General features: G+C 55.7%; 2 protein-coding genes across 2 annotated transcripts in view; both read left to right on the forward strand.

Moving 5' to 3' along the window:
* Positions 1-700: 700 nt before the first annotated feature.
* On the forward strand, positions 701-7,702 carry SMO (smoothened, frizzled class receptor). Its single transcript, XM_069801476.1, has 12 exons — positions 701-1,291; positions 2,708-2,913; positions 3,109-3,318; positions 3,399-3,571; positions 3,759-3,978; positions 4,083-4,206; positions 4,290-4,382; positions 4,597-4,705; positions 4,902-5,087; positions 5,449-5,597; positions 5,690-5,824; positions 5,982-7,702. Exons 1-12 carry the CDS (start codon positions 1,027-1,029, stop codon positions 6,506-6,508), a joined length of 2,397 nt encoding a protein of 798 aa, XP_069657577.1. The 5' UTR covers positions 701-1,026; the 3' UTR covers positions 6,509-7,702.
* Positions 7,703-13,890: 6,188 nt separating this feature from the next.
* The window catches only part of AHCYL2 (adenosylhomocysteinase like 2), a 107,566-nt gene continuing 101,634 nt past the window's right edge, over positions 13,891-19,822 (forward strand). The window contains exon 1 of the mRNA XM_069801477.1: positions 13,891-14,652. Coding sequence (XP_069657578.1) covers positions 14,239-14,652 — 414 coding nt within the window. The 5' untranslated portion in view covers positions 13,891-14,238. The remainder of the gene's footprint in view (positions 14,653-19,822) is intronic.

Below are 19,822 nucleotides of genomic sequence, written 5' to 3' on the forward strand. Positions count from 1 at the left end.
TTCTGCCCCCCCCCAGCTTTTCTCCCCCCAAAAGTGGCTTCTCTTCCCCAAAGGCAACTCTTCTCCTCAAAAAAGTGACATTTACTCCCCCCAAAGTACCCCCAAGTGACTTTTTGCCTAAAAAAGAAACCTCTCTCCCAATAGAGTGCCTTTTGTCCCCCAGAAGCAACTCTTGTCCCCCCAAAGTGTCTTTTCTCCCCCAAAAGTGGCTTCTCTTTCCCAAAGACAACTTTTCTCCTCCGAAAAGCGACTTTGCCTTCCCCAAAAGTAACTTCCCACCTGAAAAAAAGTGACTCCCTGCCCCCAATCCAATTTTACTCCTCTAAAAATGAGTTATCTCCCTAAACTGCCACTTTTCTCCTCCAAAAAAGTGACTTCTCTGCCCCAAAAGCAACCTTGCCACCCCAAGTAACTTTCTGCTCCCCCAAACAACTTTTACCCTGCCCCAAAAAAGCGACTTTCCCCCCCTCAACCCCCACTCCCCCGTCCCCAATCCCTCTCCTCCCTCCGCACCAAATCCCAACTTCTCTCTGAAAAAAACCCAAACTTTCTCCTCCAAAAACGCGACTCCTCCCCCTTCCAAAGTAACATCTTCCCCTCCCCAAAGCCACTTCTCCCTCCCTAAAACCAACTTTCCCCTCACAAAACCCAACACTCCCCCCCCTCCTTCCAGCAGCCCCCCCCTCGGGAGATCAACCCTTTTCCCTCCTCAAACCCCCACTTCCCTCCTCAAAAACTCCTCCCCTCCCTGCCCGCTCCAAAAAAAAGCAACTTTTTCCTCACAAAAAAGCCACTTTTCCCCTCTAAAGCGGGCTACCCCCCCCTTCTCCTCCGGCCGCGCCGCCTCTCCTCAGCCCGCCCCGGCGGGGGGCGCGGGGCCGTGGCGGGCCGGGCCGCGCTGAGGGAGGAGGAGGAGGAGGAGGAGCGGCCCCGCTCCGCTCCCGGCGAGCTCAACAAAGGGCGTCGGGGCATGGCGGGGGCCGGGACCGGGAGCGGGCCGCCCGCCTAGCGCCGGTACGGGCCGGGATGGCGGCTGAGGGCGGCGGGTGGTGGTGGGCGCTGGCGCTGGGTATGGCGCTGGCTCTGGGCGGCCGCCGTTGCTGCTGCCCCGCCGCCCCTTTCCTCAACGCCTCGGCCGTTCCCGAGCGCTGCCGCCGCCCCGCGCCCTGCGAACGGCTCCGTTACGCTGCCTGCCTGGGCTCGGCGTTGCCCTACGCCGCCACTTCCACGCTGCTGGCCGCCGACTCCGACTCGCAGGAGGAGGCTCACGGAAAGCTCCTGCTCTGGTCCGGTACGGAACGGGGACCGGGGCGGGGGGGGAGAGTATGGAGGGGGCTGGGGTAACGGTGGGGAGGGGGAGCGGTATAGCGGGGGGGGGGGGGTTGGGTGTGTGGAGAGGGCGGTATAGCGGGGGGCGGTGGGTACAGTATAGAAAAGTGTATAGCAGGGGCCTGGGGGTGACTACAGTGTAGAAAAGTGTATAGCAGGGGACAGGGGGTGGGTGCGGTATAGAAAAGTGTATAGCAGGGGCCTGGGGGTGACTACAGTACAGGAAAGTGTATAGCAGGGGCCTGGGGGTGGGTGCGGTATAGAAAAGTGTATAGCAGGGGCCTGGGGGTGCATGCGGTATAGAAAAGTATATAGCAGGGGCCTGGGGGTGCGTGCGGTATAGAAAAGTGTATAGCAGGGGACAGGGGGTGACTACGGTATAGAAAAGTGTATAGCAGGGGCCTGGGGGTGCATGCGGTATAGAAAAGTGTATAGCAGGGGCCTGGGGGTGACTACAGTATAGAAAAGTGTATAGCAGGGGCCTGGGGGTGACTACAGTATAGGAAAGTGTATAGCAGGGGACAGGGGGTGGGTGCGGTATAGAAAAGTGTATAGCAGGGGCCTGGGGGTGCGTGCGGTATAGAAAAGTGTATAGCAGGGGCCTGGGGGTGCGTGCGGTATAGAAAAGTGTATAGCAGCGGCCTGGGGGTGCGTGCGGTATAGAAAAGTGTATAGCAGCGGCCTGGGGGTGCGTGCGGTATAGAAAAGTGTATAGCAGGGGACAGGGGGTGACTACAGTATAGAAAAGTGTATAGCAGGGGCCTGGGAGTGGGTACAGTATAGAGGGGAAGAGTATAGTGGGGGACTGGGGGTGGGTACAGTATAGAGAGGTAGAAGTATAGTAGGGGACCAGGCATGGGTGCCGTATAGAGGGGAGCAGTATAGTAGGAGCAGTATAGAGGGGGCCTGGGTACAGTATGGAGGGGAAGGGGACTGGGGGTGGGCACAGGGATAGGTACAGTATAGCAGGGCAGCAGTATAGTAGGGGACATAGCATAGGGTACAGTATAGGGAGCTGTAAAGCAGGGGAGCAGGGACCGGTGTAGTATAGCAGGGGACCTGGGATTGGGTACAGTATAGAGGGAGAGCAGTATAGCAGGGGACCGGGGCTGAGCCCCATATGGCAGGGGACCAGTATAGCACCTGGGGACGGGCATGGCGCCCCAGAGGTGCTATAGAGGGGTCTGGGTGCTACGTGTCCCGGGTTGACGGGGCGGACAGTGCCGGTGCTTCCCACCACCGCAGCTGGGGTCTGCCCCGTCCCATCCCACCCCACGTCCCCGTGGGGCAGCAGTGTGGGGGGAAGGCACAAGGTGGGTCTGCCTGGGTTTGGGGGGGGGGGTGCGCGTATGTGTGTGTGACGGCACTGTCCCCGCAGGCCTTCGCAATGCCCCACGCTGCTGGGACGTCATCCAGCCCCTGCTCTGCGCCGTCTACATGCCCAAGTGCGAGGACGGCCAGGTGGAGCTGCCCAGCCAGACCCTCTGCCAGGCCACCCGTGCGCCCTGTACCATCGTGGAGCGTGAGCGTGGCTGGCCCGACTTCCTCAAGTGCACGCCTGACCGCTTCCCTGAGGGATGCCCGGTACGGGGAGGGGGGGCGCACATAGAGGGAGACCCCACCATGCTGCCACGGGCTCCAAATCCCCATGGGGCAGTGGGAGCAGGGAAACGGTGGCTGTCCCCAGTCCTCCATGGGGGACTGATGTCCACCCCGGCAGCGCAGCCTTCGCCGTGGGGATGCCTCCTCCTCCTCACGGCATTGCTTCTCCTCCGGCAGAATGAGGTGCAGAACATCAAGTTCAACAGCTCGGGGCAGTGCGAGGCGCCGCTGGTGCGGACGGACAACCCCAAGAGTTGGTACGAGGATGTGGAGGGTTGTGGCATCCAGTGCCAGAATCCGCTTTTCACCGAGAAGGAGCACCGTGAGATGCACGTCTACATTGCTGCCTTCAGCTCCGTCACCATCTTCTGTACCTTCTTCACCCTGGTGAGATGCGGGGGGACGCAGGGAGGTGTCCCCAAAAGGGGACCGGGCACCAAGCTGTCCCTTTCTCTGCCCCCTGTCAGGCCACATTCGTTGCCGACTGGAGGAACTCCAACCGTTACCCCGCTGTCATCCTCTTCTACGTCAACGCCTGCTTCTTCGTGGGCAGCATCGGCTGGTTGGCACAGTTCATGGATGGCGCCCGTGACGAGATCGTGTGCCGGGCCGATGGCACCATGCGGCTGGGGGAACCCACGTACGTGTTACTTTTGTCCCCATCCCACCATAGCCACATGCCAAGAGGTGTCCCTGGGACCAAGGAGGGCTCTTGGGGTTTCCTGGCCTCTTGGGAGCATGGAGGATGCTCCATGGGGTAGGAGAGACACCATTCCTCCTCTGTGACCCCTCAGGAGGTGACCCTCCTGTCTCACCTCCCCCTGTAGCTCCAATGAGACACTCTCCTGTGTCATCATCTTCGTCATCGTCTACTACTCGCTGATGTCGGGTGTCATCTGGTTCGTCATGCTGACCTACGCCTGGCACACCTCCTTCAAGGCGCTGGGTACTACCTACCAGCCACTGCTGGGCAAGACTTCCTACTTCCACCTCATCACCTGGTCCATCCCCTTCGTCCTCACTGTAGCCATCCTGGCTGTGGCGCAGGTAACGGGACCATGATCCCATGTCCTGGCGGTTCCCTGCCAGGGTGATGTGCGTAGGGAGGGGTGGCCGCAGCCAACCGAACCCCCCGTCCCCATCTCTACCAGGTGGATGGTGACTCCGTCAGCGGCATCTGCTTCGTGGGGTACAAGAACTACCGCTACCGGGCTGGCTTTGTCCTGGCTCCCATTGGGCTCGTCCTCATCGTGGGGGGCTATTTCCTCATCCGGGGTAGGTTTGGGCTCACCCCGGTGTGGGGACAGGGGCATTGTGGGTGTCCCCCCTGCCCTGACCACTTCATCTCTCCACTGCAGGTGTCATGACGCTCTTCTCCATCAAGAGCAACCACCCCGGGCTGCTGAGTGAGAAGGCGGCCAGCAAGATCAACGAGACCATGCTGCGGCTGGGTAAGCAGGGCTCCATCGGCACCGTTTCCATGGGAATTTGGGTGGGACTGGGGACGTTTTGTCCCCTGAACCCAGACAGCCCCATCCCACCTTCCTAGGGGTGGCTGCAGTGGGGGACAAAGCTGTAGTGACAGCAGCACGGCCCCGGTGCAGCGTCTTTGTCCCAGTGTTGCTGGCGTCTAGCTAAACCAGGGATGTTCCACTTGTCTTCCAGGCATCTTCGGCTTCTTGGCCTTCGGCTTCGTCTTCATCACTTTTGGCTGCCACTTCTATGACTTCTTCAACCAGGCGGAGTGGGAGCGCAGCTTTCGGGAATACGTCCTGTGAGTGGGATGGGGACAGGAGGGCGAGTGGGACACTCGTGGCATCCCAGCACCTCAAGTTTAGCAGGGGACATTGCAGAGTGGAGAGCCCCGTGTCCCCCACCAGCGTTGCCACCATATCTCCACTCTGCAGAGCTGTGGGGTGTCGCTGGGTGTCCCCTTCCTTATGGCCACCGTCCTGTGTCTGTCCCCGCAGGTGCGAGGCCAACGTGACCATTGCCACGCAGACCAACAAGCCCATCCCGGACTGCGAGATCAAGAACCGGCCGAGCTTGCTGGTGGAGAAGATCAACCTCTTCGCCATGTTCGGCACTGGGGTCTCCATGAGCACCTGGGTCTGGACCAAGGCCACCCTGCTCATCTGGAAGCGCACCTGGTGCAGGTGGGACCCCGGGGATGTCACCCATCTTCGTGTGACCCTTTCTGCCCCTTCCAACGTCCTGAGGTGTTGGAGGTCATCCCCAGATTTTTGTCCGTCAGCTCAATGAGTTGTGGGCTCGCAGCAGACAGTGGTTTGGGAATGGGGTGGCCTCTCCCACTTTGCAGGTGTCTCGTGTCCTGTTTGTGGGACACCTCTATCCCCGGAGACCCATCCAACGCAGTCCACAGCCCTTGGTGTCTCTGTCCAGAGTGGAAGAGGGAGACGGGGAGGGTCCCCGTGCCCCCAGCTCCAATGCCTGGGGTTTTGTGTCTCCTGTGCCTGGGCTACCCCGTGTCCCTGCTCTGACCCACCGTGTCCCCAGGCTGACGGGGCAGAGTGACGACCAGCCCAAGAGGATCAAGAAGAGCAAGATGATCGCGAAGGCCTTCTCCAAGCGCAAGGAGCTGCTGCGTGACCCGGGCCAGGAGTTGTCCTTCAGCATGCACACTGTCTCGCACGACGGCCCCGTGGGTACGTGCCCGTGAGAGGTGGCCACCTCAGCAGCACCCTGGGGTCCCCACTGTCCCCTCCGCCTTGACTGGGCTGCCCTGTTGTCGTTGCAGCCGGTTTAGCATTCGACATCAACGAGCCGTCGGCCGACGTGTCCTCAGCGTGGGCCCAGCATGTCACCAAGATGGTGGCCAGGAGAGGAGCTATTCTTCCCCAGGACATCTCTGTGACACCCGTGGCGACGCCTGGCAAGTCCTTGGGGACCACATGGGGCATCTCTGCGGGGGGACAAGCCAGACTGAGGGGTGTTGGGGATGTGCAGGGAGGCAGAGCTGGGGGGGGCTGGGGCTGGCGGGGGGGCACAGGGCAGGATGAGGCCGTTCTCACCCATCCCGTGTCCTGCAGTGCCGCCAGAGGAGAGGGCCAATCTCTGGGTGGTGGAGGCTGACGTCTCCCCCGAGCTGCAGAAGCGCAGCAGCCGCAAGAAGAAGCGGAGGAAGAAGAAGAAGGAGGTGTGCCCAGGCACCGAGCACTGCCTGGGGGGTTCTGCAGCCCCCCTGGCCCCCAGCGCCGTCCCTCGCCTGCCCCGGCTGCCCCCCCAGCCCTGCCTGGTTGCCTTCGCCCCTGACATCCTCCCAGGGCTCCCGCCCGGCCAGTCTGAAGCCACCTTCACTGGGGGGCCGTGGGATGGCTGCCGCAGACCCAATGTCTTCCACCTCATCAGCAACCCTTTCTGCCCCGAGAGCGGGTCCCCCGACGAGGAGAGCCCCGGCCCCAGCAGCGGGTGCCGGCAGCACAACGGGGGTCCGCTCTGGCCCCCTGACCCCGGCACCCTGCCCAGGACTCAGGGCCGACGGGCCGGCTTGGCCCCCATCCACTCTCGGACCAACCTGGTGGACGCGGAGCTGCTGGACGCTGATTCAGACTTTTAAGCTTGGCGGGATGTTGCAAGGGGACAGGGACACCTGGGGTGAGACCCAAAGACTCGTCCAGCATGGGCAGCCTGTGAGGGGTCACCGAAGCCCACCCCGTCCTGCCGAGGCCGGTCCCGAGCATCTCTCCGGCCCAGCCACGGCTGATTTCTCCCCTCGGAGGACAGCATTTCTCCCCACATCGCCCAGACAGACTCGATGCACATCCCAGCCTGGCAAGACACTGGCAGAAGGGTTTTGGGGTGTCCCCCCGCCACCAGCATTGCTGGGAGAAGAGAAATGGGATGTCGGTGGAACAAACCCCACCCAGGTCCTGCAGGGATTGAAGGAGAAGGGGGACATTGCCACCGACAGGGACAGGAGTGGGTGGCCCCCCCAGGACAGCGGTACCAGGCAGCGGGCGAGTGTAGGTCAGGGTAGATTTTGGTGAGCTTTGTCCCACGTCCCAGGGTGCTGGGACCTGCTGACACCCCTCGCTCGCCCTCTGCCCCCAACCACGGCTAGATGGTACGTAGAGCTTACAAACACTTGTGCCAATAGGGTTTGTTTGTTTGTTTTTTTTTTTAATTTTTTAATCTTTGTATAATACACGAGATGTGATGGCCAGGCATGGCCTCCGCTCGGGTGCTGCGGCCGACAGCGGGATGAGCTGACCTCCCCCTCCCTCAGCGGCAGCAGCACCCCTGGGGTGCACCCGTTTTTCTGGGTGCAACCCTATTTCTTCAGGGGTCCCAAAGTGCCTTCCAGCTCCCCAGAGAGCTGAACCAGACCCAAAACAGAGGGTTGGTGGGACAGCAGTCTCTGGCCACGGGAGATGGGGAGCTGCATTGGGGTGCACGGGTGCTCCCCGAGCCACGATGCGAAAACAAAAAAAGAAACTTTATAATCCCAGGGCATGCAAGGTGAGCCGTGGTTGCCTTTGCTGTCTAGGTGCACCAACCCCCTGAGCAAAGCTTTTTATTATTTTTATTAAGAAAAACCCCCAAGTTACAGCGAACCCGGCCGAGCTCCGAGGCAGGAGGTCTCCAGTCCCTGCTGGTGTTTTGTATCTGTCCATTATCCCTGTACGTGTTTTTATTAAATCCTGGTAGGCTCCTGGCTTTCTTGCTATCCCGGTGACCTCCACGGGTTAATTTTTGCTGTGTAAAGGAAAACCCTCCTGTATCAGTATTAAATTTGCCAAGTTTCCATTGCCAGCGTCTGCCCTGGGCTCTTTGGGGAGGTATCGACTGTGGGGAAACGTTCTGGGGTTTTGTCCTTTCTCTTAAAGGGCTCCAACTGCTTTAAAAACTGCTTTAAACTGTTTAAAGACCCCCATCCCAGCTGTTTCACCCGCAGAAGGCAGGTGTGAGGGGATGGAAACGCCTGTGGCTGCTATGGGGTCTGTTTGGGGGGACATTCACTGGGCTTTGGCAGCAAAGTGGGGGGGGTTGGGGGGGCCCTTTGCCAGCAGATGGCACTACGGGCTTAAATATCCCCAAACCCACAGTTGGGTGGCCCCAATTTTGGGGTGCTGCTGGGTGCCTCAGCTGGAGTGGAGTCTGTAGGGTGCAGGGGCACCCGCTGCTTCCCTCAGCACCAGGCGATGGGCTGTGCGGACAGTGCTTTTGGGGACAAAACACTGCTTTTAGAAAGTGTCTTTTTTTTTTATTTTGCTTGGGGGCGAGGCATCCGTGTGTTCGGTTATCCCGGAGACCAAGCACCCCTCTGAAATTTGGGTGGAATTGGCCAGTGAAAATTGCCTTGTTCCGATGGTTTTTGGTGAGCAGGATGGGCCAACCCTACTCTGCTGCCATCGCAGGGCTCTGCACTGGTGCAGGTGGGCAGCAGGAAACTGGAGTAAAGGCTGGTTTGTCTGGGGTGAAACAGAATGTTTCTCTATATTAATTTTATTTTTGTAGGCTTCTTTTTTTCTCCTAATTTTATTTTTGTGGGCTTCTTTTTTTAAAAGAAAAATGCATTGAAGCAGCTGTTCCTAAATGATATGTTGTTTTGGAACAAAAAGCTAAAATACTTAATTTTGGAAACAACGGGAGCCATCCTGACCCCACCACAGCCCCTATGTTTTCCCCCAGGCACCAAAAAAGGCCCCTCGATTTGGCACACAGGGACAAAGAAGTGTTTTTTTTAAGGAAGAAAAAAGCACTTATCTTGGGAAGCACCACGTTTTCCTCACAAAGGTGCTCAGAAGATGGAACCAGCTCTTTGCTCTAGTGGGAAAAATGAGAAGCAACCACCCAAACCCACCATTTAAACAGGGTTATGATTAAAACATCCTGGTTAAAAGGGACAAATTCAGCCCAACTTCTCACGCCTGCTGTGCCCGGAGCATCCTGCCCTGGCACTGGTCCGGGAGCACTGAGCATCCCCACCCAAAAGTGGCCGGTGGTCCCACTTAGCACCGTGGGTGCTCGTAGCATACGCTGCTCGGGATCAGGTTCCACAGGGGAGTAAGAATTAAGAATAAGAAGGCAGGGAGGTGCTTTTGCCACTGTTTCGGCTCCAGGGGATTTTTCTCCAGCTGTGGGACTGGGTTGGGGACGGGTAGCGCAGCAGCTGCCAGCCGCCACCGTGGGTTTCCCTGACCCATGCAGCTCATCGGGAAACCACAGCCAGGAAACCACTAATGTGAGCAGCAAAAGCCGTGCGGTTGCCCGCAGCAGTGCTAACACCCGTGACGTGGGTTAGGGGAAGGGACCGGAGACCCCCGGGGTGGCCAAGCCAGCTCCGACGGAGGAGATCTCTCCCCCGGGGCAGTTTTATTAGGGACAGGGACAAGGCTGGACAAGGGTCCCCTCCATCCTCAGCACCCTCACACTGGAGTTCGGGCCGCTGCTTCTCCCCATGCTGCGTCCCCTGAACCTTTCCCCAAGAGCATCTTCTCTCTCTAACTCCTTCAGCATTGGGGAAGGTCACTGGCTAGTTTTAAGGTCCCGAGGGACAAATCTCCTCCCTTGAGTGACCCAAATGTCACCCACTCAGCTCCTTGGCTGGCAAAACCCAATTAATTTCCCCAGCTGTACATCGAGTATCCTCAGGAAAGAAAGGGAAGAGCTCAAATGGTCACACGTAAATAACATCCTCTTATTTATTATTCTTTTCCCTTTCGGTGAGGAGCAATATTGCAGGCTCCACTTTACATTACAAAGGAGCAAAGAGCCCTTCCTCTTCCCCCTGCCTGCCCTCCCATTGTGAAACGGCTTTAATATCTTCCAGTTATTCTTTTAAGCCCATTTCCTAAGGAAACGAGGCTCATACGATTACATGCCTATGCATGTGTCTGTCTGTCTGTCCGTCAGGCATCCCCCCGGCAGAGTACTCAGCTGAGCTCAGCAGAAAGGCTGCAGACTTGCAGGTAAAGATTGTAAAGATTTCATGAAAACTGAGCGCGAGGAGAGGAATTCCACACATGCATGCACCCCTATCCCGCTGTTCTGAGTTTAAGTGGGTTTTGGGAGGCGCAGGAGATAAAAATGTGGAGGGTCACACTTCTCCCTGAACACCCCTGAGAGTGTTCATCAGGGCAAGGCAGGGAGGTTTCAAGGAATCTGGATAATATTCACTATGAATACACTTAACCGCTCGCCCCCGGGGACAAATGTCGGCACTATCTGGCCATCTGGTTGCCTTTGCCATAATTAAATGAATGAAAACTACGACAGCGCAGGCCGGTCGCAGGGACTTTGCCAGAACAAATCAATAGCTGCAGTAAAAACGGATTGCTCATATCAAATGTCCAAATGCCATGAGGCAGGGGTAGGCTGAATCATCTTAAAAATCATATGTGTTGTACAGGAGGTACAATTAGAAGATCTAGTATTATAGGGTGGTATCGACTGCTAGTTTGGGATTATATATATCTCAGCAAGATGACTACTGTGTCTGTCGGCTTACAGTAGGGTATCAGAGTCTTAAAGAATTGAAAAACTTCCATATAAATCTCTTTTTTTTTTCTCTTTTCTTCACGTCTGGAAGGCTCAGCCTGTGTAGCCGTGCTGGGTGAAGCTCCCCTGCTCTGCCCCTGGATCACTGCGTGCCGCGGGGCTGTACAGCAGCCCGTACCATCCCTGTTAACAGAGGCTCGGCTGCTTTTAATTGGGATCAGGGAGGTGAAGAGCATCCACGCCGAGCAGTCTTGCCCTCCATCACTAACCCCAGCACACACTTGGCTGCTGGCTTGATTTTCCAGTGCTGCTTTTAAGACTGAACATCACAGGAACGGGCAAATCCAGACTGTGAAAGTGACAGGGGCTCTGCTGACCCAGTAACCGGCCCGGTCTCCTCCTAGGCAGGCGTCCAGCATCACCGCACAATGCCAGCCGTTCCCCACGGTGCAGTGTAGTCAGATGGAGGATTTCAGGGCAATATGGCAATTCACGAGCCGAATGGCTCAGCCACGCTCCATTTTGCAGCTGCTGTGGTGGAGGAAAACCTGGGTTTTCTTTGTTTGTGCAAGATCAACGCATGGGTGTCTGCACCAGAGCACACCCGTGTCTGCCTAGGTTTTCCTCCACCCTTCCCTCTCTGATTATCACGTGCCAGGGAGCAAAGAGGACAGAGACGACTACGAAATGTCTGACATCGGTGTCTAATCTCACTCTTCCCTCACCTTTGGGTTATGATACGCTCCATTTGGGGGTTTATGTGTGCTGGTTCCCAGGCAGCGCAGGCATCTGCCTGTGCCCTGCCTCTGCTCCACGCCACGTAGTCCCTTCAAAGCAGGATCCTGCACGCCAGGCCCCGCCAGCAGCACTGCGGGTGTTGTGTGGTGGACTGGGTCCAGCTTGGTTCCACCACGTGTGGCGTGCTCGTCCCCAGCCTGTCTGGGAAAGAGGTATTTCCACGCCAGCAGGTCAGGCACAGGCGAAACAGGCTGGTGACCACAGCTGAGCCTGTCCTTACAGCTCTGGGAGAGACCGCAGCTATTTTACTCCTTTTCTGGCTTATTTTGTTGTTTGTAGTCATCATTGGTATGAGAAACCAGGCTGTTGCCCATGCAGATCTACGTGCAGCCACGGCTCTCAAGGGAAAGGCTCTTGCCTTTCCGAGGCTGCTTTTTCCGAAGATGCCCAATATCTACTTTCAGGCAAAGGCAGCCCTGCCTCACTGCCCGTCTCCTGTCCCTCTTGCCGTCTTCCACACGCGCAGCATGGGGAAGGAGCCAGCCCGAACCTCTCTCGTAGGCACCGCTGGCGCCGCTCTCACAGAGCCCTGATTGTTTGAACCACTCAGTCCTCTCTAACCAAACGGCCTCTCCCTTCCTCTCCTGATATCCGTTGTTTTTCCAGATAAATCATCAAGTACAGCCTAGCACATTGCTCCGGTTGTGCGGATGGTTTGCTGGACCTCTGGCAAGCTGTGATATCATCTATTTGCTCAGTGGACGAGCAGTGGTTTGTGCCCCGATGTTATGGAGGCATGTCCAATTAGTGCTGGTGTGTTTGGGCACGCTAACATTAGTATATGACTTTTTTTCCAGGAAAACACCATCCCTGTCAGTAACCCCATTTGAGGACTGCACTCTTTAAAAGGCGACCAGGGCAAGTGCAGTGATGATCCTATGCTGAGCCAGGTGGGCGATGCACGGCTGGGGTGTGGGTAGCGCAAAGGACCAAACTCAGGGTCAGGATTTTGCCCAAGCGGCAGATTCCCCCAGGTCAGGCATGAGCAAAACAACCTGGCATTTTTTCTGTTGGACTGTGGGATCTATGGCACCATGAGACGACAACATCTGGAGGATTTCTGCCCCGGGCATTGGCGCTGCCGAGTGGGGCTCCAGGTCAGCACAAGCCCCACTCCGCAGCAGAACTGTGGCACTACAGGAGCTGGGGCTTTGCATGGAGTCTGCTCTTGTCTTATGACTGCAAGAAACTTGCAGCGTATATCAAAGGGGAGGGATATTCATCGGCTACAACTTCAAATCCCTCCCACAGCAGCTTTCAAAGAGTTTTGTTTTCAAAGGCCTCTTCTGAGACTGAAATCTGCCCTGAGACTGAGCTTTCTGATCTGAGGGAGAGGGAGAAATGTGCTGGGAAACCCGCAGGCAGATTCTGATTTCACTTCAGTAAGGAAATAGCATTACTTGAACGAAGTCGGGACTTCTCCCTGGCACTTTCCATGCACAAAGTAATGTGCTTCTTTTCCTTTAACTTCAACCCCCCTCGCACATTCCTCCCGTCATCCTCTCCGCTGCCTCTGGTACAGGGTTGCCTTTGGAGCCCATTAAATGCTTTACAGCCCTTTCTCGCCTCGCCTCCGTCCTAGGCATTTTCCAGTCCAGCTGCCACCCCTGCATATAATGAAACCGTTTTTCCTCCTGTCCCCAGTGAGTTTTTACCAACGCAGCGTGCCATCAGCTGCTGACCTGGTTCTTCCTCTCCAAGTGTGAAATCCTCCTTCGGCTTCTCGGGTTTTGCTGCCTCCCTCCCTTGATCGGTCCTCTGCCTGTGATTTTGGGGAGTTTTCTGTGTGCTCCCCCTCTCTGTGTGCCCCATCTCGCAGCCTGCTCATCTCAAACACCGAGCTCACCCAGGGCTTGCAAGTGACTCAAAGATTCTGGGCTGTGGGTGTTAACTTGGGAATCGGAAACTCCGCCAGTCGTGGCAATCTTGGCATTGTTTTGTCCTGCACGTTTCTAACTTCTGGCATTTCTGGTGGATCCTGAAACTCCCCTCAAGCTTGCAGTATTTCACGCCTCTCCATTTTCCAGGCTCCTCTGCATCCCTCCTGCTTGGCCGATGACATCCCCTTTTGGGATCAAGAAATTGTCCTTTTGCCTCCAACCGTCCTGACGTGTTGGACACGACCTCCCGCCCCTCGAACGAGACAGAAACGTTGCGCTCACACAGCCCCAAACACACATGCTTCAGTCCTTGGCTTGTGCCCAGACACTGCATTTATCCTAATAGCGATAATAATGAAAAAAAACCCCAAGGATGGGATTGAATTCCCCTTCCCTAAGAGGAGCTTTCCTGAAGAACTGGATTTAGAGAAACGTGGCTCATTACTGGCTTTTGTTTGTATGAAGGCCCCTGAAGAAAGGCTGACCCACAAAGGGGCTCTGTGGGCTTGCAGAACCTGGCAGGACCGCAAGTTTCTGGGCTCTCTGATCCCGCGCTCTCCTTGCCAGAACCCCTTGGCTCCTTGTTTTCAAGGGTTTATGCTTGTGGAGGAGCAGCGGGCCCGGGGGAGCAGCCTGACACAGGGCCTTGCGCTGGGAGGTGCTCAGAGGCCTCCGACCGGTGGCACGACGGGCACGGACTGAAACACAGAAAATTCCACTAAAATGTGAAAAAAACCCACAAACTTCTCCACAGGGAAAGAGGTCAAACGCTGCACCGGCCACCCCCAAAGGGCGTGGGGGCCGCTGGAAGCCCCTACAAGCCGGGCGGCGGCTCCGGCCGGCCCTGACGGGGCTGCGCCTCCCGCCGCCGCCATTCCGCGCCTCTGCCCCGGGCGGGCGACAGCGGCGGGACGGCGGCGAGGCCCCCACCGGGACTACACTTCCCAGCAGGCCCCGCGCCTCGCGGCAGGTAGGCGGAGCGCGGCGGGAGGCGGCGCGGAGTCTGCCGGGAGTTGTAGTCGCGGCGTGGAGGCGGGCGGGGCGGGGCGGCGGGCGGGAGGACTGCACCTCCCGGCGTGCCCCGCGGGCGGTGAGGGGGCGGTGGCGGGGGAGGGGCGGGTGGTCCCTGAGGGAGCCGGAGGCGGCGGCGGCGGCGGCGGTAGCGGCGATGTCGGTGCAGGTGGCAGCCCCCGCCGTGGAGCTGAAGGAGCTGAGCGGTCCCATGGATAAGGCGACGGGGCCGCCGTGTGAACCGGTGACCGCTCACCCTCCCGGGCACGCTGTGGTTGCGGCTCCCTGTCCGCTGCCGGCTACGGAGCGTGAGGCGGCCCCGGCCCCGGCGTCCTCCTCCTCCTCCTGTGGTGGCGAGCGGCCTCCGCTGAGCGGCTGCCCCGGGCTATCCTCCGCCACCGGGTTGCCGCCGGGAGCCGCCAAGGTACCGCAGGCTTCGGCCATGAAGCGGAGCGACCCGCACCACCCTCAGCACCGGCACCGCGACGGCGGCGACAGCGGCGGTGCCGCGGCCGAGGCTCTCGTCAGCCCCGACGGCACCGTTACCGAGGCGCCGCGCACCGTTAAGAAGGTAACGGGGAGGGGAGGAGGGGGACCGGGGGCCAGCACACCCCACACGCACCCCCCCTCCACGGGACAGCTCCCCCCGCAGTCCCACCGGGACATCCCCGGGGGACAGACACCCCCCCCCCGCCACACACACACCGGAGGAGGGGGGGAACCGTCCCGGTGCTGCCTCCCTCCGGGTAGGGACCGTCCCGGCGTGGGGCTCCCCGGTACGCGTGGACGGGGTGTCGGTGCGCCCCGAGGTGCTGCCGTGGGATTGCTGCCGTGGCTGTGTTTTGGGGACGCGTTCCTCCGGGGGCGTGGGGTCCCGTCCTCTCCTGGGGTCCCCGTGTATCTCTGCCCTGTGGGTAAGCAGGGGACGCACGTGCAAAGGCTGAATGTGGATATGCCCACGGACACGTGTGACCAGCGTGATCCTGCCCCGTGGGTCCCTGTCAGCTGTACGCGTGCCCGGCGTGGTGCTCCTGCCTTGCAGGGTATGTGCTTGCTTACACACTCGCATCTGCCAAGGAGTGTAGGCACATACTGGGTGTGTGTACACCCCGCTCCTGCACACCCGGCTGTGGGGGTGTTTGTGGGAAACGCGGGTGCCACGTATGCGAGCTGCCGCGTGTGTGTGGGTTCACGTCGGGTTCATGTCCCTGGGATTATCTGCTCGCTTGGAAATACAGGTATGCACCAGATAAAAACATACAGAGAGGTGCCCGTCCCATTGGTATGCGAGGGATAATCAGGTGTACCCAGTATGGATGGTGGGTGTATGTGTGCACAGGCATGTGCCTCTGGGTGTATTGCTGGGTACGCACTTGCACGCACCCAGGGGTGGGTCTGCACGGGGTGCCCTGTCCTCGAGGGTGCCCCTGTCCTGGCGCTTGCCCGTCGAGGTGTACGGGTGCACGCTGGGAACACTTAGACTGCTCACTGTCTACCTGGCGAGTATGTGTTGAGCACGCTGTCCCCTCGAACCATGCCGGTCCTGTGACCACGTGCCCAAGTGTGTGTTTGCCCCATGGGTGTGCTACGTGCACTGGTACATAACCTCTAGATGCATACGTTGTCTGGGTATATATACCCCTGAGGTATATATGTACATACAGGGATATGCGTGTGTTTGCAACCGCTTTTGTACTTGCACACAAATACGCAGGCATAGCCATAGGTATACATCAGCTTGCGTATATATGAACCCACATGTGTGGAGGTGAGTTCGCAGATACAGAGGTGGACATGCAAGCTTACATAATGCATGCTGGTACATATACAAACATGCATATAGACGCATATGCACGTTCAGGTGTCTACATGCTATATGCATGTGTGACACATACCTTCATGTGCAGGGGAAGTATACCTGCAAGTTTACACGGTTAGATATCTATAGGGATGCAAACAGGTGCACATACATGTACCTGTCAGTACATGTGTACGCATACAGGTGTGCATACACATTTATATAGCTGCACAAACGCTGGCAGAGGTAGGTATATACACACTAAGGCACACCTGCTCTCCTTGGATGCCTGCCTATGGGTGCAAAGCAGACCTTTGTGCATATAGGCACTCGTATGCCATGTGCTCAGGCACGCACTTCTACCTTTACACGCCTGCCCACACCCAACCGTACAGCTGTAGACATCCTTATAGACACAAATGCATTCGGATGCACACAGAGAGCCCCATCTGTGTCATGTATAGACACCCCCATGCCTTTGCATACACAGATTATGTGCATACCAATGTCCATCTATAGATGTACCCAAGTCCACTCTCTGACCTGTTCATGTAGATACACGCATGCGTTATCCATGTCCCTTAGGTGGATGCAGCCATGAATGTAGATACTCCCCGTAAGGGGGGGGGATAGGTGTACTCTCCTAGAGATACAGCCTCCTATAGATGCACATGGATGAAGTGTTCCTGTCATAACTTATATTCATGAAACCTTGGGGTGAAAGCTTCATCTACATATTGCTGGACTTCCACCCTCTTTCACTGTCACTCTAATATTTCTTCTCCAAGGGAGTTTGTCTTCATAACCATGATCTCCTCCTGTGTGGCTTCCCTGAAATTGGAGTCTCTCCTAGAAACTCTGTGGGAAGGAGCGCATACCTGTAAGGCAAAGTCTGCTCGTGAAGAGTGTCTGGATCAAGGGCTCCTTCATCCCCTTAGAAATCCCTGCTGGGGGGGTTCAGTTCCTCATTAAAGGATGTTTTTCCACTGAGATTGTGACTTCTGTCCCCAGTGTCTGGAGCCCTCTCCATTCGATATCCTAATCCCATCTCTCTATTTTTAGAGATCCTCAGGGCATCCATATTTCTCTATTTCTCCTCAAGTGTGCTTAATACTTCTAAACCCCTCCCTTATCCCTCTCCTTTCCTGTTGTTGGGTTGTTTTTTTTTTTGGTTAAACAACAAAAAGGCATTTCTCCTTGCACCCATCTCCTGAAGTCCAGCTCTTGTCAGGCCAGAGGAACACAGTGTTAGATGGCACATTTGCTGCATCTCTAACTCTAGGAGGGAAGGGGCATATTGATGGTGGGTCGTCATCTGAAACAGCTTGAAGAAACCTGCATCTCTCTCCCTGGATACTCTTAATAGCAGCAGAGGGTGCCTTATAAGAGAGGAGCAAAGGATGCCAAGCTTTTGGGAGAAACCTGGATGCGGGAGGAACAGCCACTGAGCTTACGGAGCAGCAAAACTCCCCAGCTGGCTGCCTTTGCTTTGGGTGATGAGTTTGTTTAGGAGCTGACAATCTGTCTGGTTGCTAAAGGAAGCGAGATGTGTTGATGGAGGGTATCTGGGAGTACATACTGTTCCTTCTCTTTCTTTTCCCCTGTACTGTTGCTTTCCAGTGACTTCAGTGTGTGCTTTCCAGAGACTTGAGAGGTTGTTCGGCATTTCATTTACCAGATTTACAAATCCAGAGTCCTTTCTGCCATTTCTTAGGAAGTCATGTTATTTAAATAAAACACCAGATTTGGTAGCCATAAAATTGCTCCCAGTCCTGTGACTGAAAAATTGGGCACGCAGAGCTGAAGCATCTGTTGAAAGAAGGTTTAGTACAAAAATAAGTCTAAAAGAAGCTGATAAATTTTTTAGTCAGATCCAATAGAACTTTGCTTTAGGACCTGAAAAAAAGGCAAAGGTCTGTTAAAAATAGATAAGCAAGATCATATCAAATTTGCAGGGAAACAAGTTAAACTGTAGTACTTACAGTGTTTGTCTGGAAGAAAAAATCTCAGCAGTTTTTTCTTGACTGGTTTATATATTAAAAGTACTTTTTTTTCTGTTTTTTTTTTTTCCCTTTCCGTGAAGTTTTAACATGTGTTCTTGAAGTACTGTGCGACCAAATGTTTATTTCATAGTCCTGACACAAGCACAGAGTTCCCAGTAAATAGCTGTGACTATTCTTTCCTCTAATACCACTCTCATTTTAAAACTATTTTTATATTGGTTTAGTATTTTACTTAAGCCTGTCTGCCTTTAGATGTGCTAGTTAATATTGTACCTTGATGGAGCGGGGACAGTATACCTGCCCAGACTGGCAAGTGTTAACAACTTTGCAAGTTTGTATTTTTAGTTATTTAAGCAATTGCTTCATTTTGTTGTAATATTACAGCTGATGTATAGACCTGATTCTGCAGTCTTGTACACCTGCTCACACAAGAAATGATGGCACTCCTACAAACCCAGAGGTCAAAATCAAGTACACTGGGCTTGTCTTCATGACACCTGCGGAAGTGGTTCCTATCAGATCTAGATGAAGATCTCTGTAATCACGTTTTTGTTCTCTTTGGATTCTTGCTGTAGATCTGCGCTCTCAGGAAATAGCTAGAAGACCTCATTTCTGAGATGACATTGGACTTGACTTTAAACAGCTAACTCTGACTAATGGATGTGGCTGTGACCTTTAAGTGCGTCTACACAGGTAGATTTAGCCAACCCCTGGTTGTCTGGTGCTGCTTCAGAGCTGGCTGCCTCTGGAAGGGCTAGTGACTGCGTCTTTGACCTGTGTCTGAGGCATGGGCTGACGGGTTGAGCTTCAGGGGTGGTCCAGATCTCCTGCCTCTGACTGCATGTCCTGACCCTCTCCCCTTCCCTTCCTGCCAGCTTCTCATGTGGCTCCAAGATGAGGCAGTTCAGGGACCTCAAACTGCATAAAATTCCTCACTATAAGTTGGGTTAGTTTTCTCTTGGTGTGGTTGCCTGCAATGTGGCCTCAAGGAAGAGCCAGGAATGGTGCGGGAGAAGTGGCACGAGCAGGTTGGTGGAGATGGGAGGGATGGAAAGGCCTCTCCAGCAGCAGCTGGATGTTGAATTGGCTCAGTTGTAGTGCGAGTCTATGTGATGGGGTGCTGGCAGCAGCTGGCTGGGGTGACTCAGGGGATGCGTGGTTTGTTCTGCCATCCCCGCTCTCGGAGCGAGGTGAACCGTGGGGCTGAGTAACAGTTTCAGGCATCCCCGGCTAAGCTTATCCGTGGATGTGAGTCAAGGCCCCGAGTTGCATGAATTGTTTACAGTTTTAGATCTGAATGGTGTTTTGATGATTAGATGATCGCTCATTGGCTTTGTGGGGGTGGTGGCCACTTAGGTTTTGTATTAATTCTTAGGGCATTCCTAGATCAGAGTGGCCGAAAGTCACAGAACTTCTGGAAATGTTGTCGTTAGTGTGTGTGGGGTGGGAGCCAGTAAGGGGCTGTAACTGAGACTCCCAAACTGATGAGGTGGGTGATCTTAGCCTTGAGATGACAGCTCTGTGTCCCTCTTTCTTTAGCTGAGAGAAGAACATATACTTAAACAGATGCACTTCTTGGTTTAATGATTCTTAACTGCTTGGCAAGTAAGGCTTAGTAAATGCTTGTACACTGTGCTGGGAGTTTAAATGACAGCAATTGTGTAGCTGTGAAGTTTTATATTAAGCATGTACCAATTTACAAAACGAAAGGTGGCTTGTTGGTTTTTGGGGGTTTTTTTTTGGCCCAGCCACTCGGTACAGAAAGAACAGCTTACTCCTTGAATTTCAAGCTGTGTTCTTTTGCTCCTTAGCATCATTAAACAGAGGTTTTAGTATTGGAAGGGATTGATTTGCTGGTTTGTTGGTGCTGTTGATTCATTTAGTGGGCTAGAGCAGAGCACAGCTTGCTTTTCCAGAGCTACGCTGCCTCTGCAGTGCCA

Source organism: Haliaeetus albicilla, chromosome 14 (genome assembly GCF_947461875.1).
Source record: "Haliaeetus albicilla chromosome 14, bHalAlb1.1, whole genome shotgun sequence".
In the NCBI taxonomy this organism is placed as follows: domain Eukaryota; kingdom Metazoa; phylum Chordata; class Aves; order Accipitriformes; family Accipitridae; genus Haliaeetus; species Haliaeetus albicilla.